At 47.1% G+C, this 21871-nt stretch overlaps 2 protein-coding genes across 6 annotated transcripts in view; both read left to right on the forward strand.

The window, feature by feature from the left end:
- The window catches only part of LOC121450566 (aryl hydrocarbon receptor nuclear translocator), a 69556-nt gene extending 67372 nt beyond the window's left edge, over window positions 1–2184 (forward strand). For all 4 annotated transcript variants that reach the window (XM_041655665.1, XM_041655663.1, XM_041655664.1 and 1 more), the window contains one exon: window positions 339–2184. In XM_041655665.1, coding sequence (XP_041511599.1) covers window positions 339–428 — 90 coding nt within the window. In that variant the 3' untranslated portion in view covers window positions 429–2184. The remainder of the gene's footprint in view (window positions 1–338) is intronic.
- Window positions 2185–3835: 1651 nt separating this feature from the next.
- On the forward strand, window positions 3836–13273 carry LOC121450816 (cathepsin K). Of its 2 annotated transcripts, none has more exons than XM_041656129.1 (8): window positions 3836–3953; window positions 5389–5509; window positions 5939–6061; window positions 6156–6314; window positions 7221–7439; window positions 10894–11059; window positions 11196–11301; window positions 12783–13273. In XM_041656129.1, exons 2-8 carry the CDS (start codon window positions 5390–5392, stop codon window positions 12880–12882), a joined length of 993 nt encoding a protein of 330 aa, XP_041512063.1. In that variant the 5' UTR covers window positions 3836–3953; window position 5389; the 3' UTR covers window positions 12883–13273. The 2 variants fall into 2 exon arrangements, with proteins under 2 accessions (XP_041512063.1, XP_041512062.1); XM_041656128.1 differs by having other exon boundaries at window positions 3934–3953; window positions 5329–5509.
- Window positions 13274–21871: the final 8598 nt, after the last annotated feature.

Below are 21871 nucleotides of genomic sequence, written 5' to 3' on the forward strand. Positions count from 1 at the left end.
ACATGACTTAGCTGTAAAGGGCACTGGCTGCTCTTCCAGGAGGCCTGGGTTCAATTCCCAGCACCCACATGGCGCCTCACCACTGTCTGTACCTCCAGCACCTTCACACAGACACACATGCAGACAAACACCAGTGCACAGAAAAAATTAGAAAAGAAAAAATATCAAGGCCTAGAAACAAGAAAAATAAAGGAACTATAGGAGGAAGATGGAGACAGGACTAGGAAAAAGGCTGTGAGCCGAGGCTTCTGCAGGTCAAGAATGGTGGGCAGGGAATGTTGAGGGGACACAATAAAAGTAAGGGTGTGTGACCCAAATCTAATCTTTTTCTTCATTAGGAAATGTTGTCCATGCTGGGAGACCAGAGCAACAGCTACAACAATGAAGAATTTCCTGATCTAACTATGTTTCCGCCCTTTTCAGAATAGAACTATTGGGGTGAGGATAAGGGCGGGGGAAATCACTGTTTGTTTTTAAAAGCAAATCTTTTGTAAACAGAATAAAAGTTCCTCTCCCTTCCCTTCCCTCACCCCTGATATGTACCCCCCTTCACCCCTTGACTCTGAAGTAACATTTATAGAAGAAATGAAATGAGTTCCCAGGCATTTAGGGTCCTCTGAAAATCTGAAGACAGGTGAGGTTGGAAGTCGTGTCCTCACGTCTTCTTACCAGAAGTGGCACAGAAGTGGTGTTTGCCTGAGTCAAGGGGCAGAATAGAAGAACCTGACAGCACTAATTGCCTTGGAGACTGTGGCTTGTTTTGAATACAAACTCTGAATAGAATGGAGGAGAGGAGAAAGAAACATCCTCATAACCAAGGATCATGAAAATTCATAGGTATATGTGGCGCTTTAGGAGGTGAACAATCCCCTGGAAAGGAACGAGAGAGAGAGAGAGAGAGAGAGAGAGAGAGAGAGAGAGACTGTGTGTGTGTGTGTGTGTGTATCTGAGCCCCTCTGTCGTGTCCTTCCTCCCTGTTAGGGAGTATATGCAAAGTTTGTCCCAGATGTTCTTTGTCTTTCTGCTTGGTCTTCAAAGAGTCCTAAAAAGGTAATTTTTCTAGGTATTTTTGTGTTTAGTATTGCAGCCAAAGAGTATTTAAATGAAGTCTTTGCTGCACTTAAACCGATGCCCAGCCAAAATGGAACTTTAGGCCAATGTACAGTCTTCTGTTTATACAGAATACATTAATGATCAAGCTGGATTACTCCTCTTTGGTGCTCTCAATTTATGTGGAAGATCTGCAGATCAAAATAGGCTGGCCAGATAAACACTGTCAGAAATCTCAGACTTGCCCATAAGTTAATGCTGCATTTTTCTGTCAGAGTCACACGTGTTCTGGAGAGGTTATTTCTGCATGGAAGCTCAGCTTGTTGGATCAGCTATCTGAGTGACGAGGGTATAAACCAAATAGCCCTGCTACATACTAGCCTCTCCTTCCTTGTCAGAAGCACGTGTAGGTCTTCCTGAAGTCTGCCCTTTGCTCCCTGTCCAAACCTGGATTTGGGCTTTGCTTTGAAATAAATGTGAGTCGATGTGTTGTTAGTCCGGACTCAAATCCGCACAGGGTCACTTGATAATCACAGCCATAGAAACGCAGATACAAGCTACTGCCTTCACCCTTTCCTGTCCTCAGGTGCGTCTCACGTATCAGTAGCCTTTTTCTTTCTTCTTTTTACTGACTCCTGTCAGTATATAAGTGAAAGATTAAACTAATACAGAAAAGATGTATTAAGTGTATTCATAGGGTAAGGAGCCTGGATGGAGAGGCTCATGGCGAGGCTGAGGAATTGTTGTGTACTAAGTTTCCCTCCGTTTCTCTTCAGTCTGGTGCCAGGCAATAGAGTGGAAAAGGAGGCTATTTTTTTATTCTATATGCACACATACAGTATCATATATATTTATATCACAATTTACAGAACCAAAAAGTTGAGTTTCCAATGAAATGTTTGTTTTTTAATAATCAGTTTGTTTTTAAATGTGATCTGAACTATATAATGTACAGTTATTACAGGGCTTTTGAAGAAGGGGCGGGAGGGAGAAGCTACTCTGAGGGTTTTGTTCTGCTTTTCCTTCAGGGTTTTATTTTTGATTGTTTTTTCTTGTTAGCCATCTGTGCTAAGCCTTACAGTGGCAAAAATAATGACATGTAGCAAAGATTTTAAAACAAAGTATTTTTCTTTTATAAAAAAGTTTATTGTGTTGTGTGATGTTGTTTGCGGCTTCATTATCCCCTTCCAGCTCATAAATAACAGACATGCGCAACTAAAAGAATCCCTAATTGGGCTCCAGACACATAAGCATAAAGCATAGTTGAGTTGATTTCGGGAATTAGAGATCATAGGGCCCTGATCACTCAGTCCCCTGTTCCTCACTTACCTCCTGATCCTGACACATTGTGAGTAATGTCAGTAGTCACACTCTGGGAGTGGGGGCTGTCTAGTCTCTTAGAAGTTGCTGGGAAGAGCTCTTGGAACTTGAAGCCACTGGGGGACATCTGGATGTCTTTTCCCCCGTGTGTCCTCCCAATTAGAAGGTGGTTAGAGAAATGAGGGAATTGTCAATGATAAACTTTGAATATGGATCTGGGTTCCCTGTACATTCATGGTTTGCCTTGAAATCCAAAGGCAAACCTGGGCTCTGGAATTGGGGTCTATGTGAGGAATCCAGCTTGAAACGGAATCTAGATTTGTGGTAATAACCTTTTTATTCCAGGATCCCTCATTTTCTAATTTCTCACATCTGTTTATGGAAAGAAGTGGAGTTTAGGGTTATGGTTGGCTGAGCTAGAGTCTTATGATCTGCCACATGCATGGGTTTTGGGGAAGCATTTGGAGAAGGTCTTGTGACTGGGTCTAATTGGGGTTTTAATAATTGAGATGCAGTGCTCATCAGATCCTCCCATCTCAGAGTTTACGGTAGAGGCACATGTGTGTCTGTCAGCCTGTTAATGCTGATTCCGGTGCTGTAAATAATTAGGTGCTACATTGGGTTGCTTTCTTAGTGCTGTGGCTGCTGAGCCCTGACCTCATACTGTTTGGCAAGCACACCACCACTGAGTTCCTCTTTTTTTAACTTTTCAGTTTTCGACAGGATCTAGGGTGGGCTTGAACTTGTGAGTCTGCTCTTATTTATTTAGAGACAGCATCTCACTGTATAACCCTGGCTGACTTCAGACTCACTCTGTAGACTGGCCTGGCCTGACCTCACAGAGAATCTGTGGCAGGGGGAAAGGTGTGCCCACAGCCAGCTTTGATTTTACTTCAGCTTCTCAGTGTGTGCACCACCACTTGCACTCAACTTCCTGACCGCTCCTACCCCATTTCACACTGACTTTCTGCACAGCCATGTGGGTTAGAGCAGCTGCTCCCTCCCAGAAGCAGTAACACTAGCCAGGAGTCACAAATTTTTTTAAATGTTTAAATTGGAGCCTTATATGCCACATATTACTCTTGTCTAGCCTTTGGTGTCCCCCTTCCCCTCCGTGTGTGCTCACACACTGCTCGGTGCCTGCTGTCATCTCAGAAGATCTGACACAAAGTTGAAAATGGTTCAGGGAAAGGGGTTTGGTCCATGACTGCAAGGGTAGAAAAAGATGGAATTCTCCAAGAAGACATTTGAGGAAGGATGGAGACAGCTGGGGCTGTCCTTTTATTTCCTCTCCAAAGCCTCAGTTTGAATAATGTGCTGTCTTATTTTCCCCCCAAAGACAGTCAGATGAAGCAGAACATTTAGCAGCTCTCAGGAACATTGTGCAAATGCGTGTCCATCCTTCCACCCTAACCCCCCTTTCTCATCCTATCCCTGCCTCCCTCCCTTATCCAAATTTTCCAGCCACAGCTGGAGTTGACTTCCGCAATCCTGATGGATAAATGTAGCACCCTTAGTCTTCTGCTCACAGTAACCACACTTCCTGTCTGAAAGGAGCCTAGACAACAGATTCTCAGCCACAGGTAATGATCTTTTAGCTTCTTATTCCTACCAGTTAGGTTCTCTTAAGAAGAGAAAGATATAGTGAGTTGGGGATCAAATAACTGAAGTTCCCTGAATAAAAAACATAATCCTTTCTCAGTTCATTTTCTGGCTAAATGAAATCTGTCTGGAAATCTTTAGGATTCTGTGTGTGATTGTGTATGTGAATGAATATGTGGTTGTTGGTAAAAGCGAAGGAGGATTGTGAGCTTGCCTCAAAAGTGGATTTTTTTCTGGAGTTCTGCTTAACTACAGGGTTAACTGGTTCCTGAGGAAGAGGAATAGTTAACAGCCACGTCCAAGCCTGTAACATTCCAGTCACTAAATGTTCTGCTGCATATTGTGTTGCTTTTGCAAAGAGCACATAAAAGTGTAGTCAGTGTTGCACAAGTTGTATTTGTTGTACTGGAGACAGGGAATGGTTTTTAAATTAAGTGTGTGCAGTTAAGCCAACGCAAGAAGTTAATGAAGTCAGAGCAAATTCCTAAAAAGCTGTGAACTGTGACCTTGGTTATTACAGAATATTGTCCATCTGTCCTGCATTTTCCACTTATGCATCTGAGGCTTTTGTCCTGTGAAGCAGCCACGTCTCTGGAAAAAAAGAAAAAAGAAAACCCATGGCATCTGGTTAAGATTAGGGCCGTTTCCTGCCAAAAGAGGGAGAGTGAGGAAAGAAGAAATGAATACGGCAAATGAAGGCACAGAGAACATGCCATAGATAAATGCTGTCACATCAGTCCTGTTCTCTCCTGGCAGGATAGAAAGGATGCCATCAACAAAGCATGAAGCATACCTGAGCTAGGACTCTGTCTCTGAGCACTGCATGTGCATGGGGATACTGGAGAAGACCGGTGCTGAGCCTTTCCCTTTACCCATTCTAGTTGCCGTGTGTGCAGTGTTGGTGGGACATCTTGAATTGGAATAATTGAAAGCAGATGTTTTGGTACAACTCCCCCAACTTCGCCCATTACTGCTTATCATGAAAATTACCTGCAATTCCTTGTCTATTTTCCACATACAGCCAAATTTGCCAGCCTTGTAGTTCGAAAGAAGCAATTCTTGGGTTGGGCATAGTAGCTCATGCCTTTAATCCCAGCACAGGGTGGAAGGGAGGCAGATCTTTGAATTCAAAACCATCTTGGCCAACATAATGAGCTCAAGGATAGCCAAGACTTACAAAGCAAAAAAATCAAGAAGTGTGTGTGTATGTGTGGTTTCTTTTGGGTTTATGAATTCCTTAGGATTAATACATGTGTGTGTAATTTTCTGTAATTTTAAGAACTTATTTCTAAAGCTCCCGAAAGGTTAAAAGCCGCCTTCCTGGTAACATGTCTGCTGTCATCTCCACACCCACAGGCTGGCTAGACCTGTAAACCTCCTGCCAATGGAAGTCTGCCCTAATTATTTCTTTGACAGGATGTGGGTGTTCAAGTTTCTACTGCTACCCGTGTTGAGCTTTGCTCTCTACCCTGAGGAAATGCTGGATACCCAGTGGGAGCTATGGAAGAAGACCCACAGGAAGCAGTATAACAGCAAGGTGCCTGGTCCTGCAAGGGGAGCATGTAGGAGAGCTGGGACCTGAGGCCTCTGCTTCAATCAAATAGAGGGCTTCACCCCAGCAAGCAGTCCCTATTTCCTAACTCCAGCTGACTTTGGCTTGTGTGCTCAGCCCCTCTATCTGCCGCACAGATATATTAGCTGGAGGGGTGGCTCAGGAATAGCACGAGTCCAGTATTCTGCACCACAGACGTGGCTATGTGGTGTGTATGTGGGAATGCTTCTCATAGTAGTCTTAGTATTCTATTGTCTCTTGAGAACTTTGTGTACATTTTCATGTGTGTACTCGTAAGAGTCCATTGTTCCCTAGCTAGACCAGACTTTCTGGTTATGGTGCATCTTTTCTCCTAAGCCTGCTTAGATAACCGCACACAGTCTATGACCATAGTCTATTGACTATTCTATTTAGGTAGATGAAATCTCTCGGCGTTTAATTTGGGAAAAAAACCTGAAGCATATTTCCATCCATAATCTTGAGGCCTCTCTTGGTGTCCATACATATGAACTGGCCATGAATCACTTGGGAGACATGGTGAGTTGCCCTCAGATCCAGGCCCACCCACTGTCTCCCCACCACCCCCACCACCCCCGTCTCTGCTAATGCTTGACCTCCTCCCTTGTCTCAGACCAGTGAGGAAGTGGTTCGGAAGATGACAGGACTCAGATTACCACCACCCTCTGAGTCCCACAGTAACGACACTCTCTACATCCCAGAGTGGGAGGGCAGAGCCCCCGACGCCATCGACTATCGAAAGAAAGGATATGTTACTCCGGTCAAAAATCAGGTGCTTTCTTGTGTGTGAGTCTGGCCTGCAGTGTGGTATATCTCATGCTACAAGAATATAGCTATTTTGTATGTTTGGGATTTTTCTACTTTAAAGAACTTGGCATGTTACAACAAGCACGTTGCACATATATTTTCCTGCTCAAGTAGAAATATTTGTGCAAAATAAATTCTGAAATTGTAATTACTAGGACATAGAAAATCTTTCCCCAAAAAAGGTTTTTACAGTGTTAGGTTCTTATCTTCAAGAGAATCTCAGTTTTCCTAGGACCTTAACAATACAGGGCTATGTCATCAGTAAGGGGAATAATTGATGTAACACTCATTCAGCAAACACCACCCCTCTCCTAGAGCCAAACAAGTCCAGCTGGTAAAGATTCAAGACTTTCTCCTCAGGAAATTCTCATTCTTAAAGAGTAGGAAATCCTACAATCCAGGAGAGCAAACACTATTAGCTGACGATTTCTGAGATTACTGTGCACAAGGAGTTCCTACGGTTTCCATGTAAATGAAGCCTCTCAGTGCTCACAAGAGTCAATTCATAAGCTGTAGTATCACTCCCTTTTCCTCTTCTTTTGAGACAAGATCTCAAATTGCCCAGGCTGGCCTCCACTTCACTCCGGCTGAGACTGACCTTGAACTCCCGATCCTCTTGCCTCTGCCTCTCAAGGTCACTTAACTAGTGTGAAGTCAGGGTTAGAATCCAGGAGAAGGTCCACAGCCTTAATGGAAGCAGTGATCACAGTTGTTATCAGTAGGAGATGATAACAAGGCCTCACAAGGCGGCAGTGCTTGTGCTTGAATTCTTAGCGTGCACACACACACGCACATGGATGTTTTTAGGCTGCTAGGAAGATGCACCCTGTGTGAGAAGTGATGACTGACAGTTTTTCTGTGTGTCTCTCAGGGTGACTGTGGTTCCTGTTGGGCTTTTAGCTCTGCGGGTGCCCTGGAGGGCCAGCTCAAGAAGAAGACTGGCAAACTCTTAAATCTGAGTCCTCAGAACCTTGTGGATTGTGTGTCTGAGAATTATGGCTGTGGAGGCGGCTATATGACCACTGCCTTCCGCTACGTGCAGACGAATGGGGGCATTGACTCTGAAGATGCTTATCCATACGTGGGGCAGGTGAGACTCCGCCCACCGCAGGGTGGAGCCATGTGCTGACTCTTCCCCCAGCACGACCTTGTTTCCTGTTACTGTACTGCTGCCTTTTCTTTGCTTTTCTTCTCTCCTTTCTTTCTCTCCTTCTTTCCTTCCTTTGTTTCTTCCTCTCCCTCCCCTTTCTCTCTTTTTATCTTTCAATTTTGAGACAATATTTTACTGTGTATCCCAAACTAGTCACAACTAGGTATCCTAGGGTACCCCCTTTTTTGAGACAAGATCTCAGGTAGTCCATGTTGGCCTTGAACTTACTATGTAGCTGAGGATGACCCTGAACTCCTCTTGCCTCGAGCTTTCAAATGCTGGGATCACAGGCCTGGGTCCCACACATGGCTATCCTGCTTTCTTTATTAAGAAATTTTATTAAATGGCCATAGAAAGCCAAAATTTCCATAATGTAGAAAAACTTTGAGCATCTCACCAGTCCCCTGGAGTTTCTAATGTAGATAAGCTGTGATGCAGACCTCTGAGAGAGGAGCAAGTTCCAGTGATACAGATGTTCGCGACTATCTGCTAAAGTATGTGCTCGGCGTATTTCCTTAAAAGACTGGCTTATCCTTGATTTTTAAGGAGCTATTATAACGTGCTCAAATTCATACTGCAGTCTGTAGCAAAAACCAAGATTTTATAAAACGCATTACTGTGTGTATTTGTGTGGACGGTGCATGTCAGTATGTGCAGGTGGGCTTGTGCTTTCTTGTGCATGTGAAGCCCAGAGAAAAACTTCCTGGATTCTCTCCTTCCACCATGGGCCCTGGGCATCAAATTCTAGTTATCAGGCTTATTCGGCAAGAGTTTTACCTACTAAGCCATCTCACCAAACAAGATTTACCCACTAAGCCTGCTTGTCTGGCACTGCCTTTCCTCCCATGTGTTCATGTAAGACTTTTATAATACGCTGTTACCTTGGAACAGAGTCACCTGGGCTTGAAGGTGTCTGTGTCTTAAAATTTACTATATAATGTCCAATTGTTTGCCTGCAGAATATACGAAGTCCCACTGATTCACTGCCACGTCCCTGGCCATCTGTGTTTCTTCTTATAGACTGAGGTTGAGAGCCCAGGGGCATGCCTGTAATCCAGCACCTGGGGTTGGGACATGTTGTAGGAGCTGTGGGCAGCTTCCGCCTCCCAGCTCCCGGCCACCAGCTAACTACCCAAAATAATTACACGGAAACTGTATTCTTTTAAACACTGCTTGGCCCATTAGCTCTAGCCTCTTACTGACTAACTCTCACATCTTGATTAACCCATTTCTAATAATCTATGTAGCACACGAGGTGATGGTTTACCGGAAAGGATCTTAACCTGCGTCCATCTTGGGGAGGAGAGCTATAGCATCTGTCTTACTGCCTTCTTCCAGCATTCTGTTCAGTCTACTCCACCTATCTAAATTCTACCCTATCAGGCCAAGCAGTTTTCTTTATTAACCAATGAAAGCAACAGATAGATAGAAGACACTCCCACATCAGGGACACAAGGGTTAGGAGTTCAAGATCATCCTAAACTACATGGTGAATCTGAATGTAGCCAGCCTGAACTACATGAGCTCCTCTGTGGGGGGGAGGATGGAACAAAACACCAAAACCCAAACCCAAAATAAAATAGTAGAGACTCTTATAGTCTAGTCTGTTGCCTGTTAATGTACTGACGTTATGTAACGTATTTCCCACTCACCAATTAGAGGATAGATTTGAGAAAAGTATAAAGAACTAGGAATTAGTCACTTAACAATCGACAACTTCCATATTTTTAGAAGATTGTTTTCTATTTTCTGTCTATGAGTGAGTGCATGTTCATCATGTGTATGCCTGGTGCCCCAGAGGTCAGAAGGACATTGGACCCCTGGAGCTGGAGTTACAGATGTTGTGAGCCACTCTGTGGGTGCTGGGAGCCACACCTGAGTCCCCTGCAAAAGCAGGTGTCTTAACTGTTGAATGGTCCCTCCAGTCCATGGTTTAGCCAGCACTATACTCATTAAATTGGTGAGAATTTTTTTTTTTTTGGCCTGGAGTTTTGTTTGTTTGCTTTGAGATTGTAGTCCAGACCGGCCTGAGTACACACAGACCCAGTCGCTCTGTCTCCTGAGTGGGTCAAAGTCTGTGCCAAGCCAGGCCCTGATACTTACTAAGTCCATTCACAAGATACTTCATTTCCTTTTTAGATAGGATATTTCATTTGCACAAGGTCCTCTCTCTCTCTTTCTCTCTCTCTCTCTCTCTCTCTCTCTCTCTCTCTCTCTCTCTCTTTGAGATCATGCAACGCCAAGGCTTAGCCTGAATTTGAGATCCTCTGTAGCGTGCTGAGCTCACAGGAATGTTGCCACACAATGGTGTCTTGTTGATCTGAGAAGTTTAACACCAGATTCATGTGTCAGGGAACAAACAGGTTTTGAGAAATTGAGGCAGTAGGTCATGTCACCTTAGACATCAAATGCTGGCAGTAGTGTTGGTGTTAGGTATGTGCTCTTACAGAGCCTACCTTAGTGCACTCAAGGTCTAGTATGTAGGAGAGCTGCCATAAAGAGCACATCACCTTGACAGACCTCGTTTTGTTAGTGAGGCCTGCAAAGCTTGCATGGTTCTGAAAGATCAGAAGATAAGTTACTTAGCTGTTAATTTATTTTCATGTCATGTTATGTACTTATTTCTGTCTCTGATAAAAACATAAGATTTAGCTTAAATTCTTTTGCCCATGCTACATTGTTGAGTTGTGTACAGCGATCAAGGCCATCTCTCCAGCTGGACTTGGTGTTGACAAACTCCCCAAGGAGCAGCTGGTACCTTCCTGCACCCTGAGCCTTACATATACTGTCCAGGCAGAAGATAATTTGCATTTTTTTAAAAAAAACTTTTATTTGAAAAATGTTTCCATATCCTGCATTAGTAAAAACCATCTCTTAGGGTGGGAGAGGTAGGGCATGCTTGTAATCCCAGCACATAGAGACAGAGGCCAGAGAGGGTCAGGAGTTTAGGGTCATCACTATATATGTAGTGAGTTCAAGGCTAGCCTGCTACACAGTCTCAAGAAGAAGAAGATGCTAATGGCAAGGGCTGGAGAGACAGCGCAGTGGCCAGGAGAAACAGTCTCTTCTCTTGTGGAGCTGATTTTTGTGAGAAAGCAGGAAGCCACTTGACTTTTCTTCCTCACGTTTTTGTTTTTTTGTTTTTTGTTTTTCGTTTTTGAGGCAGGATCCTACTGTAGCCCAGGCTGGCTTTGAACTCATGGCAATCCTCCTGCCTCTGCCTCTTGATTGCTGGGTTTACCAGTGTGCATCACCAAACCTGGCTTCTTTTCATAGTTTTCTAAAATGATAAGACCCAAAAGCTGGTCCATTGCCACTCACGTTGGTTTGCTTTCTTACCAGCTTATTGCCAGTCGATTGCTACAGTCCTCTCCACCTTTGATTTTCTTTCCAGGATCAAAGTTGTATGTACAACCCGACAGCAAAGGCAGCTAAATGCAGAGGGTACCGAGAGATTCCTGTGGGGAACGAGAAGGCCCTGAAGAGAGCAGTGGCTCGGGTGGGGCCTATCTCTGTGTCAATTGATGCGAGCTTGACCTCTTTCCAGTTTTATAGCAGAGGTGAGAGAGAGCCTCTTCCTGTGGAGCACCCCCTTCTAGGATGTGGGCGTGGTCCCGGTGCCATCTGCTAACTCTAGTTCTCAGTGTAAACCGTGACTGGGACCACCCAGGGTCTCATCCCCGGTTTGTTTCCTAGGTGTGTACTATGATGAAAATTGCGACCGTGAGAATGTGAACCATGCCGTGTTGGTGGTGGGCTATGGCGTGCAAAAGGGAAACAAGCACTGGATAATTAAAAACAGGTAACAGCATTGCTGTCCCTCTGTCCCCTCTGCAACACTGAGCCTCCCCCCTTCAGGTTCATAACCACAAACCTTACCGTGCGATGGCTGGACAAGAATGTCCAAAGTATACACTGCTCAGCTGCTCCTTGTGCACAGACAACGGGGCAGACCCTGTGTCCGTGCTGGTGCAGCCCATCAGGAAGACTGCTGATGAAGTCGGACAGAGAGCACTTCTTTCCCAGCACTCTCTCCGGCCCACCAGATTCTACTCCAAATGTCCCCACCCAGAGTAAAGCTAAGCAACTAGATGACAGTAAAGGCTGCTCAGCCTAATGTGTTTGGTTGGCCGATGGATTTTCATTTTTTGAGACAGGGTCTCCTATGGCTCAGGTTAGCTTTGAGCTCAGTATGGCCCCGAACTCTTCAACGTTATCTTAATTCACCCCCTCAGGTCTGTCTCCTACTTGAATTTGCTTTATACCCTGGTTTTAGCCACATTGTCATAACACATCTCCCTTTCCCATCTGTCCTCAGTTTTACATCCTTTACCTCCTCCCATTCCCTCAGACGCCAAGTCTGTTCATCCTTCAGGTTCTGCCTTAAATACCACCTCTTGCTCATCTCTCCTCCTCCTCTGGAGACAGGCTTCCTGAACTTGCTGTGTAGACCACGCTAGGACAGAACTCACTGAGATCCTCCTGCCTCTGCCTCCCGGGTGCTGGGATTAAAGCCATGCGCCACCACACTCAGCCATCTCAATTATCTGGAAGACCTTGGTTTAGTTTCTTTGGTTGCTATGGTAGAGGATTCTGACTAAGTCAGTCAAGGAAGACAAGGCTTACCTCTCGGTCTCAGGGCACTGGAGTTGTGGCAGCAGCGTCTCGGCAGCAGGAGCTGAGGCTGCTGTCACATCCCAGCCACAGTCAGGAACAGAGAGCTGAGTCTGATGATTGCATGCTAGTGCTGGGCTACTCCAGGGTCTGTCCCGGGAATAGTTCTCCCACAGCAGTTAACATAATGGAGATAACGCCCTTAAAAATAAAACCCAGCCAGTGCTGGTGGCTCACGCCTTAATCCCAGCACTTGGGAGGCAGAAACAGGCCGATCTCTGTGAGTTCGAGATCAGCCTGGTCTACACAGTGAGTTCCAGGACAGCCAGGGCTACACAGAGAAACTCTATCTCAAAACAAACAAACAAACAACAAAAAAAAAACCACATTGGCATTCTAGCTGGGCAGTGGTGGCGCAAGCCTTTAATCTCAGCACTCAGGAGGCAGAAGCAGGCAGATCTCTGAGTTTGAGGCCAGCCTGGTTTATAAGAGCTAGGTCCAGGACAGGCTCCAAAGCTACATAGAAACCCTGTCTCAAAAAACTAAAAAAAAAAAACAAAACCCAACTTGCTCATTTTTTGTATATTATCAGTGCCTAGTAAAATATAGTGAGTGTTTTAAGGACTATATAGATAAGATGCTAAGTATTTTTCTCGATTGGTTCTACAGCTGGGGAGAAAGCTGGGGAAACAAAGGATATATTCTCTTGGCTCGGAATAAAAACAATGCCTGTGGCATTACCAACCTGGCCAGTTTCCCCAAGATGTGATCCAGCCAGCCTAGACGTCCTGTTCTCCTGTTCCTTCTTCCATGGTGCCATGTGGTGGTGTATTTGGAAAGGAGTTGAGAAAGGGCTGCTGAAGTGGGCGTGCTCCTGGTGACACCTCTGTAACTGTCCCTCTCTCCACCCACTTCTCTGAGGCGAAGATCTGGTCCCGACTCACTGGGTTCTGCTGTCTGGGGGCTGATACTGTGTAGATAAACAGTGGAGGTCTCCAGCAGGCTGGAGTGACCTCCCCAAGTCCCTGTCTCCAGTGCCGAGATTCACAAACCTGTTCATAATTCTCTGACATATTTGCATGATATAAGAAATGTATGTTCTTTCCCTTCTTTGCATTTGAAATAAAGTATCTCATTTACAATTTAATAAATGACATTGTATCCACACTCACATCGGATATGGTACGAGGCAGCATTTATTAAGTACTTACTGTATCATGAAAACTATACATTTCTGGGATTAAGTGCACCCAAGAAGATATCTCAGTATTTAAAACCGCCATGAAGCTGGACACGGTGATGTGTTCCCGAGGTCCCAGCACTTGAGAGGCAGAGGCAGGAGGATCACAGCAGTGACGTGCGTACCTAAGCCTTCAAAGATCAGGTTTCCTTACATTGTTTTAATTTAATTTTATTTTTGAGATAGAGCCTCAACTAGATAAGGCTGTCCTCAAACTCACTATGAACCTGAGATAGACCACGAACTAAACTCCTGGTCAGAGTTTTGTTTTCTTTTTAAGAAAAACAAACCAGTCTCATGTAGCGTATGCTGGCCTGAGATTCAAGATCCTCCTGTCCCTGCCTCCCAGAGACGGCGTTATGGTCTTGTGCAGCGCTTTAGTAACAGATTTTAGGATGTGTCGCTGCTAGACCGGTGGTTCTCAACCTCCCTAGTACTGCAGCCCTTTAATACAGTTCCTCATGTTGTGGTGTGACCCCAACCATAAGATTATTTTCATTGCTACTTCATAACTGTAATCTTGCTACTGTTGTGAATTGTAATGTAAGCATCTGTGTTTTCCAATGGTCTTAGACCACCCGTGGAAGGGTATTTCAACTTCAAAGGGGTTGGGACCCACAGGTTGAGAACCGCTGTGCTAGAGGAGTAAATTAGCACAACCTGTTTTTCCATTTTTCACAAAGTACTATTATCCCATGTTCACAGCTACTGAACATCCATTGTCATGCACTCTTGTTTAAAATATTTTTAAATTTAGTCAGTCGGTGGTGGTGCATGCTTTTAATTCCAGCACTCAGGAGGTAGAGTTCAAGGCCAGCCGGGTCTACAGATAGAGTCCAGGATAGACAGGGCTACACAGAGAACTCTGTCTTGAAAAGAAAAGAAACAAAAATTAAATATTATACATTTGAATTATTTGTTTTATATATATGGTGTTTTATCTACATGTATGTCTGTGTGCCATGTGCATGTCTGGTGCCCACACGGGTCAGAAGAGGGCGTCAGATCTTCTGGGACTGGAGTGTGGATGCTGAGAGTCAAACTTATGTCCTTTGGAAGAACAATTAGTGCTCTCAACCCCTGAATCCTATCCCATGTCATAACTCTTATTTCATTTTTGGTAAACCCCTCCTCTACTCTTTTGGCCTATAGGACATGCCAGGTCCTTTTGGAGTAGCATATGCCTTTAATCTGTGGACCTGTGTGAGTTTGAGCCCAGCCCCTTCTATATATTGAGTCCCAAGACAGCCAGGCTACATAGTGAGATCCTATCTTAAACCTATCCACCCAAAAATATGTGGACATGTAGAAAGCTATATTTAAGCCTAGAAGGATGGAAAAAATTAGTTCTGACTTTGAGAATGTCATAGACGTGTGCTCATGCCATGTCCTGCAGTTGTAACTCTTTGAAAGGCAAAGCAAGAGAATTACTTACGCCCAGGGGTTCCAAGCCTGACTATGTACCATAGCAAGTCTGTCTCAAAAAACACACAGGTGGTGTCTGTGAGTTCAAGTCTGGCCTGAGTTATGTAGTAAGTTCCAGGACAGCCAGGTCAGTGTAGAGAGAGGCAATCTTAAGAACAAGAAAGGAAGTTTGAAAACAGGAAGACAGTAGAACATTAATAACTACAGATGGTATAATAAATACAACCAGGAATGGTGAGAATGAGGTATTGCTCATACCACCAGAAGTAAGTCATCAAACGTATTGGATTCTAGATGGAGGCTTTAATGGGCACAAAGAATGTGTGGCGGGGTGAAAGATCACATGAAGCTGCAGGTTCTGCGGGAACTACTGAGGCTGGCGCGACTCACATGCAAGTATGTGTGAAGCTAGGCTGAGAGTAGAAGGGACTCCTGCCAGCCTCAGTGTTCAGGGTCTACCCCGGCTGAGAGTAGAAGGGACTCCTGCCAGCCTCAGTGTTCAGGGTCTACCCAGGCTGAGAGTAGAAGGGACTCCTGCCAGCCTCAGTGTTCAGGGTCTACCCAGGCTGAGAGTAGAAGGGACTCCAGCCAGCCTCAGTGTTCAGAGTCTACCCAGGCTGAGAGTAGAAGAAAGGACTCCTGCCAGCCTCAGTGTTCAGGGTCTACCCCGGCTGAGAGTAGAAGGGACTCCTGCCAGCCTCAGTGTTCAGGGTCTACCCCGGCTGAGAGTAGAAGGGACTCCTGCCAGCCTCAGTGTTCAGGGTCTACCCAGGCTGAGAGTAGAAGGGACTCCTGCCAGCCTCAGTGTTCAGGGTCTACCCCGGCTGAGAGTAGAAGGGACTCCTGCCAGCCTCAGTGTTCAGGGTCTACCCCGGCTGAGAGTAGAAGGGACTCCTGCCAGCCTCAGTGTTCAGGGTCTACCCAGGCTGAGAGTAGAAGGGACTCCTGCCAGCCTCAGTGTTCAGGGTCTACCCAGGCTGAGAGTAGAAGGGACTCCTGCCAGCCTCAGTGTTCAGGGTCTACCCCGGCTGAGAGTAGAAGGGACTCCTGCCAGCCTCAGTGTTCAGGGTCTACCCGGGCTGAGAGTAGAAGAAAGGACTCCTGCCAGCCTCAGTGTTCAGGGTCTACCCAGGCTGAGAGTAGAAGGGACTCCTGCCAGCCTCAGTGTTCAGGGTCTACCCCGGCTGAGAGTAGAAGGGACTCCTGCCAGCCTCAGTGTTCAGGGTCTACCCAGGCTGAGAGTAGAAGGGACTCCTGCCAGCCTCAGTGTTCAGAGTCTACCCAGGCTGAGAGTAGAAGAGACTCCAGCCAGCCTCAGTGTTCAGGGTCTACCCCGGCTGAGAGTAGAAGAAAGGACTCCTGCCAGCCTCAGTGTTCAGGGTCTACCCGGGCTGAGAGTAGAAGAAAGGACTCCTGCCAGCCTCAGTGTTCAGGGTCTACCCAGGCTGAGAGTAGAAGGGACTCCTGCCAGCCTCAGTGTTCAGGGTCTACCCAGGCTGAGAGTAGAAGGGACTCCTGCCAGCCTCAGTGTTCAGGGTCTACCCAGGCTGAGAGTAGAAGGGACTCCTGCCAGCCTCAGTGTTCAGGGTCTACCCAGGCTGAGAGTAGAAGGGACTCCTGCCAGCCTCAGTGTTCAGGGTCTACCCCGGCTGAGAGTAGAAGAAAGGACTCCTGCCAGCCTCAGTGTTCAGGGTCTACCCAGGCTGAGAGTAGAAGGGACTCCTGCCAGCCTCAGTGTTCAGGGTCTACCCCGGCTGAGAGTAGAAGAAAGGACTCCTGCCAGCCTCAGTGTTCAGGGTCTACCCGGGCTGAGAGTAGAAGAAAGGACTCCTGCCAGCCTCAGTGTTCAGGGTCTACCCAGGCTGAGAGTAGAAGAAAGGACTCCTGCCAGCCTCAGTGTTCAGGGTCTACCCAGGCTGAGAGTAGAAGGGACTCCAGTGAGCCTCAGTGTTCAGGGTCTACCCAGGCTGAGAGTAGAAGGGACTCCAGTGAGCCTCAGTGTTCATGGTCTACCCAGGCTGAGAGTAGAAGGGACTCCAGTGAGCCTCAGTGTTCAGGGTCTACCCAGGCTGAGAGTAGAAGGGACTCCAGTGAGCCTCAGTGTTCAGGGTCTACCCGGGCTGAGAGTAGAAGGGACTCCTGCCAGCCTCAGTGTTCAGGGTCTACCCAGGCTGAGAGTAGAAGGGACTCCTGCCAGCCTCAGTGTTCAGGGTCTACCCAGGCTGAGAGTAGAAGGGACTCCAGTGAGCCTCAGTGTTCAGGGTCTACCCAGGCTGAGAGTAGAAGAAAGGACTCCTGCCAGCCTCAGTGTTCAGGGTCTACCCCAGCTGAGAGTAGAAGGGACTCCTGCCAGCCTCAGTGTTCAGGGTCTACCCCGGCTGAGAGTAGAAGGGACTCCTGCCAGCCTCAGTGTTCAGGGTCTACCCAGGCTGAGAGTAGAAGGGACTCCAGTGAGCCTCAGTGTTCAGGGTCTACCCTGGCTGAGAGTAGAAGGGACTCCTGCCAGCCTCAGTGTTCAGGGTCTACCCCGGCTGAGAGTAGAAGGGACTCCTGCCAGCCTCAGTGTTCAGGGTCTACCCAGGCTGAGAGTAGAAGGGACTCCTGCCAGCCTCAGTGTTCAGGGTCTACCCCGGCTGAGAGTAGAAGGGACTCCTGCCAGCCTCAGTGTTCAGGGTCTACCCCGGCTGAGAGTAGAAGGGACTCCTGCCAGCCTCAGTGTTCAGGGTCTACCCAGGCTGAGAGTAGAAGGGACTCCTGCCAGCCTCAGTGTTCAGGGTCTACCCCGGCTGAGAGTAGAAGGGACTCCTGCCAGCCTCAGTGTTCAGGGTCTACCCCGGCTGAGAGTAGAAGGGACTCCTGCCAGCCTCAGTGTTCAGGGTCTACCCGGGCTGAGAGTAGAAGAAAGGACTCCTGCCAGCCTCAGTGTTCAGGGTCTACCCAGGCTGAGAGTAGAAGGGACTCCTGCCAGCCTCAGTGTTCAGGGTCTACCCCGGCTGAGAGTAGAAGGGACTCCTGCCAGCCTCAGTGTTCAGGGTCTACCCAGGCTGAGAGTAGAAGGGACTCCTGCCAGCCTCAGTGTTCAGAGTCTACCCAGGCTGAGAGTAGAAGAGACTCCAGCCAGCCTCAGTGTTCAGGGTCTACCCCGGCTGAGAGTAGAAGAAAGGACTCCTGCCAGCCTCAGTGTTCAGGGTCTACCCGGGCTGAGAGTAGAAGAAAGGACTCCTGCCAGCCTCAGTGTTCAGGGTCTACCCAGGCTGAGAGTAGAAGGGACTCCTGCCAGCCTCAGTGTTCAGGGTCTACCCAGGCTGAGAGTAGAAGGGACTCCTGCCAGCCTCAGTGTTCAGGGTCTACCCAGGCTGAGAGTAGAAGGGACTCCTGCCAGCCTCAGTGTTCAGGGTCTACCCAGGCTGAGAGTAGAAGGGACTCCTGCCAGCCTCAGTGTTCAGGGTCTACCCCGGCTGAGAGTAGAAGAAAGGACTCCTGCCAGCCTCAGTGTTCAGGGTCTACCCAGGCTGAGAGTAGAAGGGACTCCTGCCAGCCTCAGTGTTCAGGGTCTACCCCGGCTGAGAGTAGAAGAAAGGACTCCTGCCAGCCTCAGTGTTCAGGGTCTACCCGGGCTGAGAGTAGAAGAAAGGACTCCTGCCAGCCTCAGTGTTCAGGGTCTACCCAGGCTGAGAGTAGAAGAAAGGACTCCTGCCAGCCTCAGTGTTCAGGGTCTACCCAGGCTGAGAGTAGAAGGGACTCCAGTGAGCCTCAGTGTTCAGGGTCTACCCAGGCTGAGAGTAGAAGGGACTCCAGTGAGCCTCAGTGTTCAGGGTCTACCCAGGCTGAGAGTAGAAGGGACTCCAGTGAGCCTCAGTGTTCAGGGTCTACCCAGGCTGAGAGTAGAAGGGACTCCAGTGAGCCTCAGTGTTCAGGGTCTACCCGGGCTGAGAGTAGAAGGGACTCCTGCCAGCCTCAGTGTTCAGGGTCTACCCAGGCTGAGAGTAGAAGGGACTCCTGCCAGCCTCAGTGTTCAGGGTCTACCCAGGCTGAGAGTAGAAGGGACTCCAGTGAGCCTCAGTGTTCAGGGTCTACCCAGGCTGAGAGTAGAAGAAAGGACTCCTGCCAGCCTCAGTGTTCAGGGTCTACCCCAGCTGAGAGTAGAAGGGACTCCTGCCAGCCTCAGTGTTCAGGGTCTACCCCGGCTGAGAGTAGAAGGGACTCCTGCCAGCCTCAGTGTTCAGGGTCTACCCAGGCTGAGAGTAGAAGAAAGGACTCCTGCCAGCCTCAGTGTTCAGGGTCTACCCAGGCTGAGAGTAGAAGGGACTCCAGTGAGCCTCAGTGTTCAGGGTCTACCCAGGCTGAGAGTAGAAGAAAGGACTCCTGCCAGCCTCAGTGTTCAGGGTCTACCCAGGCTGAGAGTAGAAGAAAGGACTCCTGCCAGCCTCAGTGTTCAGGGTCTACCCAGGTTGAGAGTAGAAGGGACTCCAGTGAGCCTCAGTGTTCAGGGTCTACCCAGGCTGAGAGTAGAAGGGACTCCAGTGAGCCTCAGTGTTCAGGGTCTACCCAGGCTGAGAGTAGAAGAAAGGACTCCTGCCAGCCTCAGTGTTCAGGGTCTACCCAGGCTGAGAGTAGAAGGGACTCCAGTGAGCCTCAGTGTTCAGGGTCTACCCAGGCTGAGAGTAGAAGGGACTCCAGTGAGCCTCAGTGTTCAGGGTCTACCCAGGCTGAGAGTAGAAGGGACTCCAGTGAGCCTCAGTGTTCAGGGTCTACCCAGGCTGAGAGTAGAAGGGACTCCAGTGAGCCTCAGTGTTCAGGGTCTACCCGGGCTGAGAGTAGAAGGGACTCCTGCCAGCCTCAGTGTTCAGGGTCTACCCAGGCTGAGAGTAGAAGGGACTCCTGCCAGCCTCAGTGTTCAGGGTCTACCCAGGCTGAGAGTAGAAGGGACTCCTGCCAGCCTCAGTGTTCAGGGTCTCTCCAGGCTGAGAGTAGAAGGGACTCCTGCCAGCCTCAGTGTTCAGGGTCTACCCCGGCTGAGAGTAGAAGGGACTCCTGCCAGCCTCAGTGTTCAGGGTCTACCCAGGCTGAGAGTAGAAGAAAGGACTCCTGCCAGCCTCAGTGTTCAGGGTCTACCCAGGCTGAGAGTAGAAGGCACTCCAGTGAGCCTCAGTGTTCAGGATCTACCCAGGCTGAGAGTAGAAAGGACTCCTGCCAGCCTCAGTGTTCAGGGTCTACCCAGGGCTCACTTGCGGTTAGTATGTATTGATCATTTGTGAGCAAAAAAAAAAAAAAAAAAAAGGTTTTAATCTCAGAAAGAAACAATAAACCTGCCACATGAGCCTACACTACATTGGTCTCTGTTTGCTCTGTGTTCCTCAAAGGGGGGGAGGGGGAATTCTTCACAGACGAACAGATCTCCAGACCTTTCCCAAATTCAAGTTTAGCAGATAGAAAATGCAAAACTGGGGCTGGAGAGATGGCTCAGTGGTTAAGAGCATTGCCTGCTCTTCCAAAGGTCCTGAGTTCAATTCCCAGCAACCACATGGTGGCTCACAACCATCTGTAAAGAGGTCTGGCGCCCTCTTCTGGCCTTCAGGCATACAGACAGAATATTGTATACATAATAAATAAATTATACATAATAAATAAATATTTAAAAAAAAGAAAATGCAAAACTGCATCCAGACGAAACAATTAACAATCCCAAGTATAGGTGTGACAGCATGTACATTTTACAATCTGCATGGTTCTCATGTGTTGGGGATCAAACCGAGGGCCTCACCATGGGCATTCTCCTGGTGAGTTATATCCTCAGGTCAGCAAATGTGAAAATACACACATACACATACACACACACGTATGTGTATGTGTGCATGTTTATGTATACATACATACATACATACATATATTATGCCCAGATCACGGAATGCCCCTGAAACCAACTAGGAGACCGAGTCCTGTATGTAAAAGCAAAGAGACTTTGTTCTTACACAAGTTTGCAAACTTGGACTCTCTGTGTTTCCAACGTATTGGAGTGATCGGAGAGCCCTGAGCTCAGTTGGGGTTGGGTGTTTAATAGTAGCAGGTGGGGGTGAAAGAATTCTAAGGTTCAGGACCCCTGATTGGCTGACATTTATCTAGGGTGCCCTGGTGAAAAGTGATGGGTGTGTTCTGACAGGTGATCCAATCTACAATGGTTGGAATGTTAGAAATTTCCTTTGGATGTGTTCCTGGGTGGTGCCTGGGTAGTCTCAGTTTGTGGTCTTTCTCAGAACCAGGTATTGCCTTAGGGTAAACTACTGAGACTCCGGCCTCTATTGAGTTTGTCACGGCTGGGTCCTACGCATACATACATACATATACATATAACCGAATATATATTATATACATATATATAACGAAATGCTCTTATTGAATGTTGAAAACACCAGAGAGAAACTAATAAAATATCTGATTCTCTATTGATAAATGTGTGCAGAATTCTCCTGTTTTGATGTATGATTTACTTCCCCACTTCTGCCTAAAGAATATCATTTAGGTTTCTGTTTTTTTAACTAATGTGTATATCTATGTGTGGCTATGTCGTGGGAATCAAACTCGGGTCTTTTGACTCAGTAGCTGGGCCATTATACAGGCTTCTTGCTAGTTTCTTGGTAAGTGTTTTTCAGAGAAGTTTGCCTTTTATTACATTTTGGCAGGCTAAAATGGGGTTTTTCCAATACATCTTATAATTGGGTATATTTATATATCTGAAAAATACTGATTTCTGTCTCATTCGGCTACCTTATCTTGAATTTTTTTTTGAATTTTTCAATTGATTTTCTTTAAATTTTTTGAGTATGAAAGTGTATAACACACAGATGTAAATCTCATCTTTTTCTTTCCAGTTTGCCTGTTGTTTCTCTCTGGTGTATTCGCGTTCCTCCAAAATGGTAGTATGTTGAATGGGAGAGCCCGCTGTTTGTCCCAGCTGCCTGGCTAGTTTACACTCGAAATAACCACACAGAAACTGTGTTAATTGAATTATTGCTTGGCTCATTAGCTCTAGCCTCTTTTTGGCTAACTATCACATCTTGATTTAACCCATTTCTATTAATCTGTATATCACCAC

This window comes from Microtus oregoni, unplaced genomic scaffold, assembly GCF_018167655.1.
Source record: "Microtus oregoni isolate MIOR12 unplaced genomic scaffold, Mior012 000007F_ref0000211, whole genome shotgun sequence".
Lineage (NCBI taxonomy): Eukaryota > Metazoa > Chordata > Mammalia > Rodentia > Cricetidae > Microtus > Microtus oregoni.

Excerpts from the sequence above, each read along its gene's own strand:
- LOC121450816 (XM_041656128.1), top strand. The coding sequence starts at position 5,357 with ATGGAAGTCTGCCCTAATTATTTCTTTGACAGGATGTGGGTGTTCAAG. Across the intron at positions 5,510-5,938 it reads GGAAGCAGTATAACAGCAAG|GTAGATGAAATCTCTCGGCG; the intron begins GTGCCTGGTCCT and ends TATTCTATTTAG. Across the intron at positions 6,315-7,220 it reads TTACTCCGGTCAAAAATCAG|GGTGACTGTGGTTCCTGTTG; the intron begins GTGCTTTCTTGT and ends TGTGTCTCTCAG.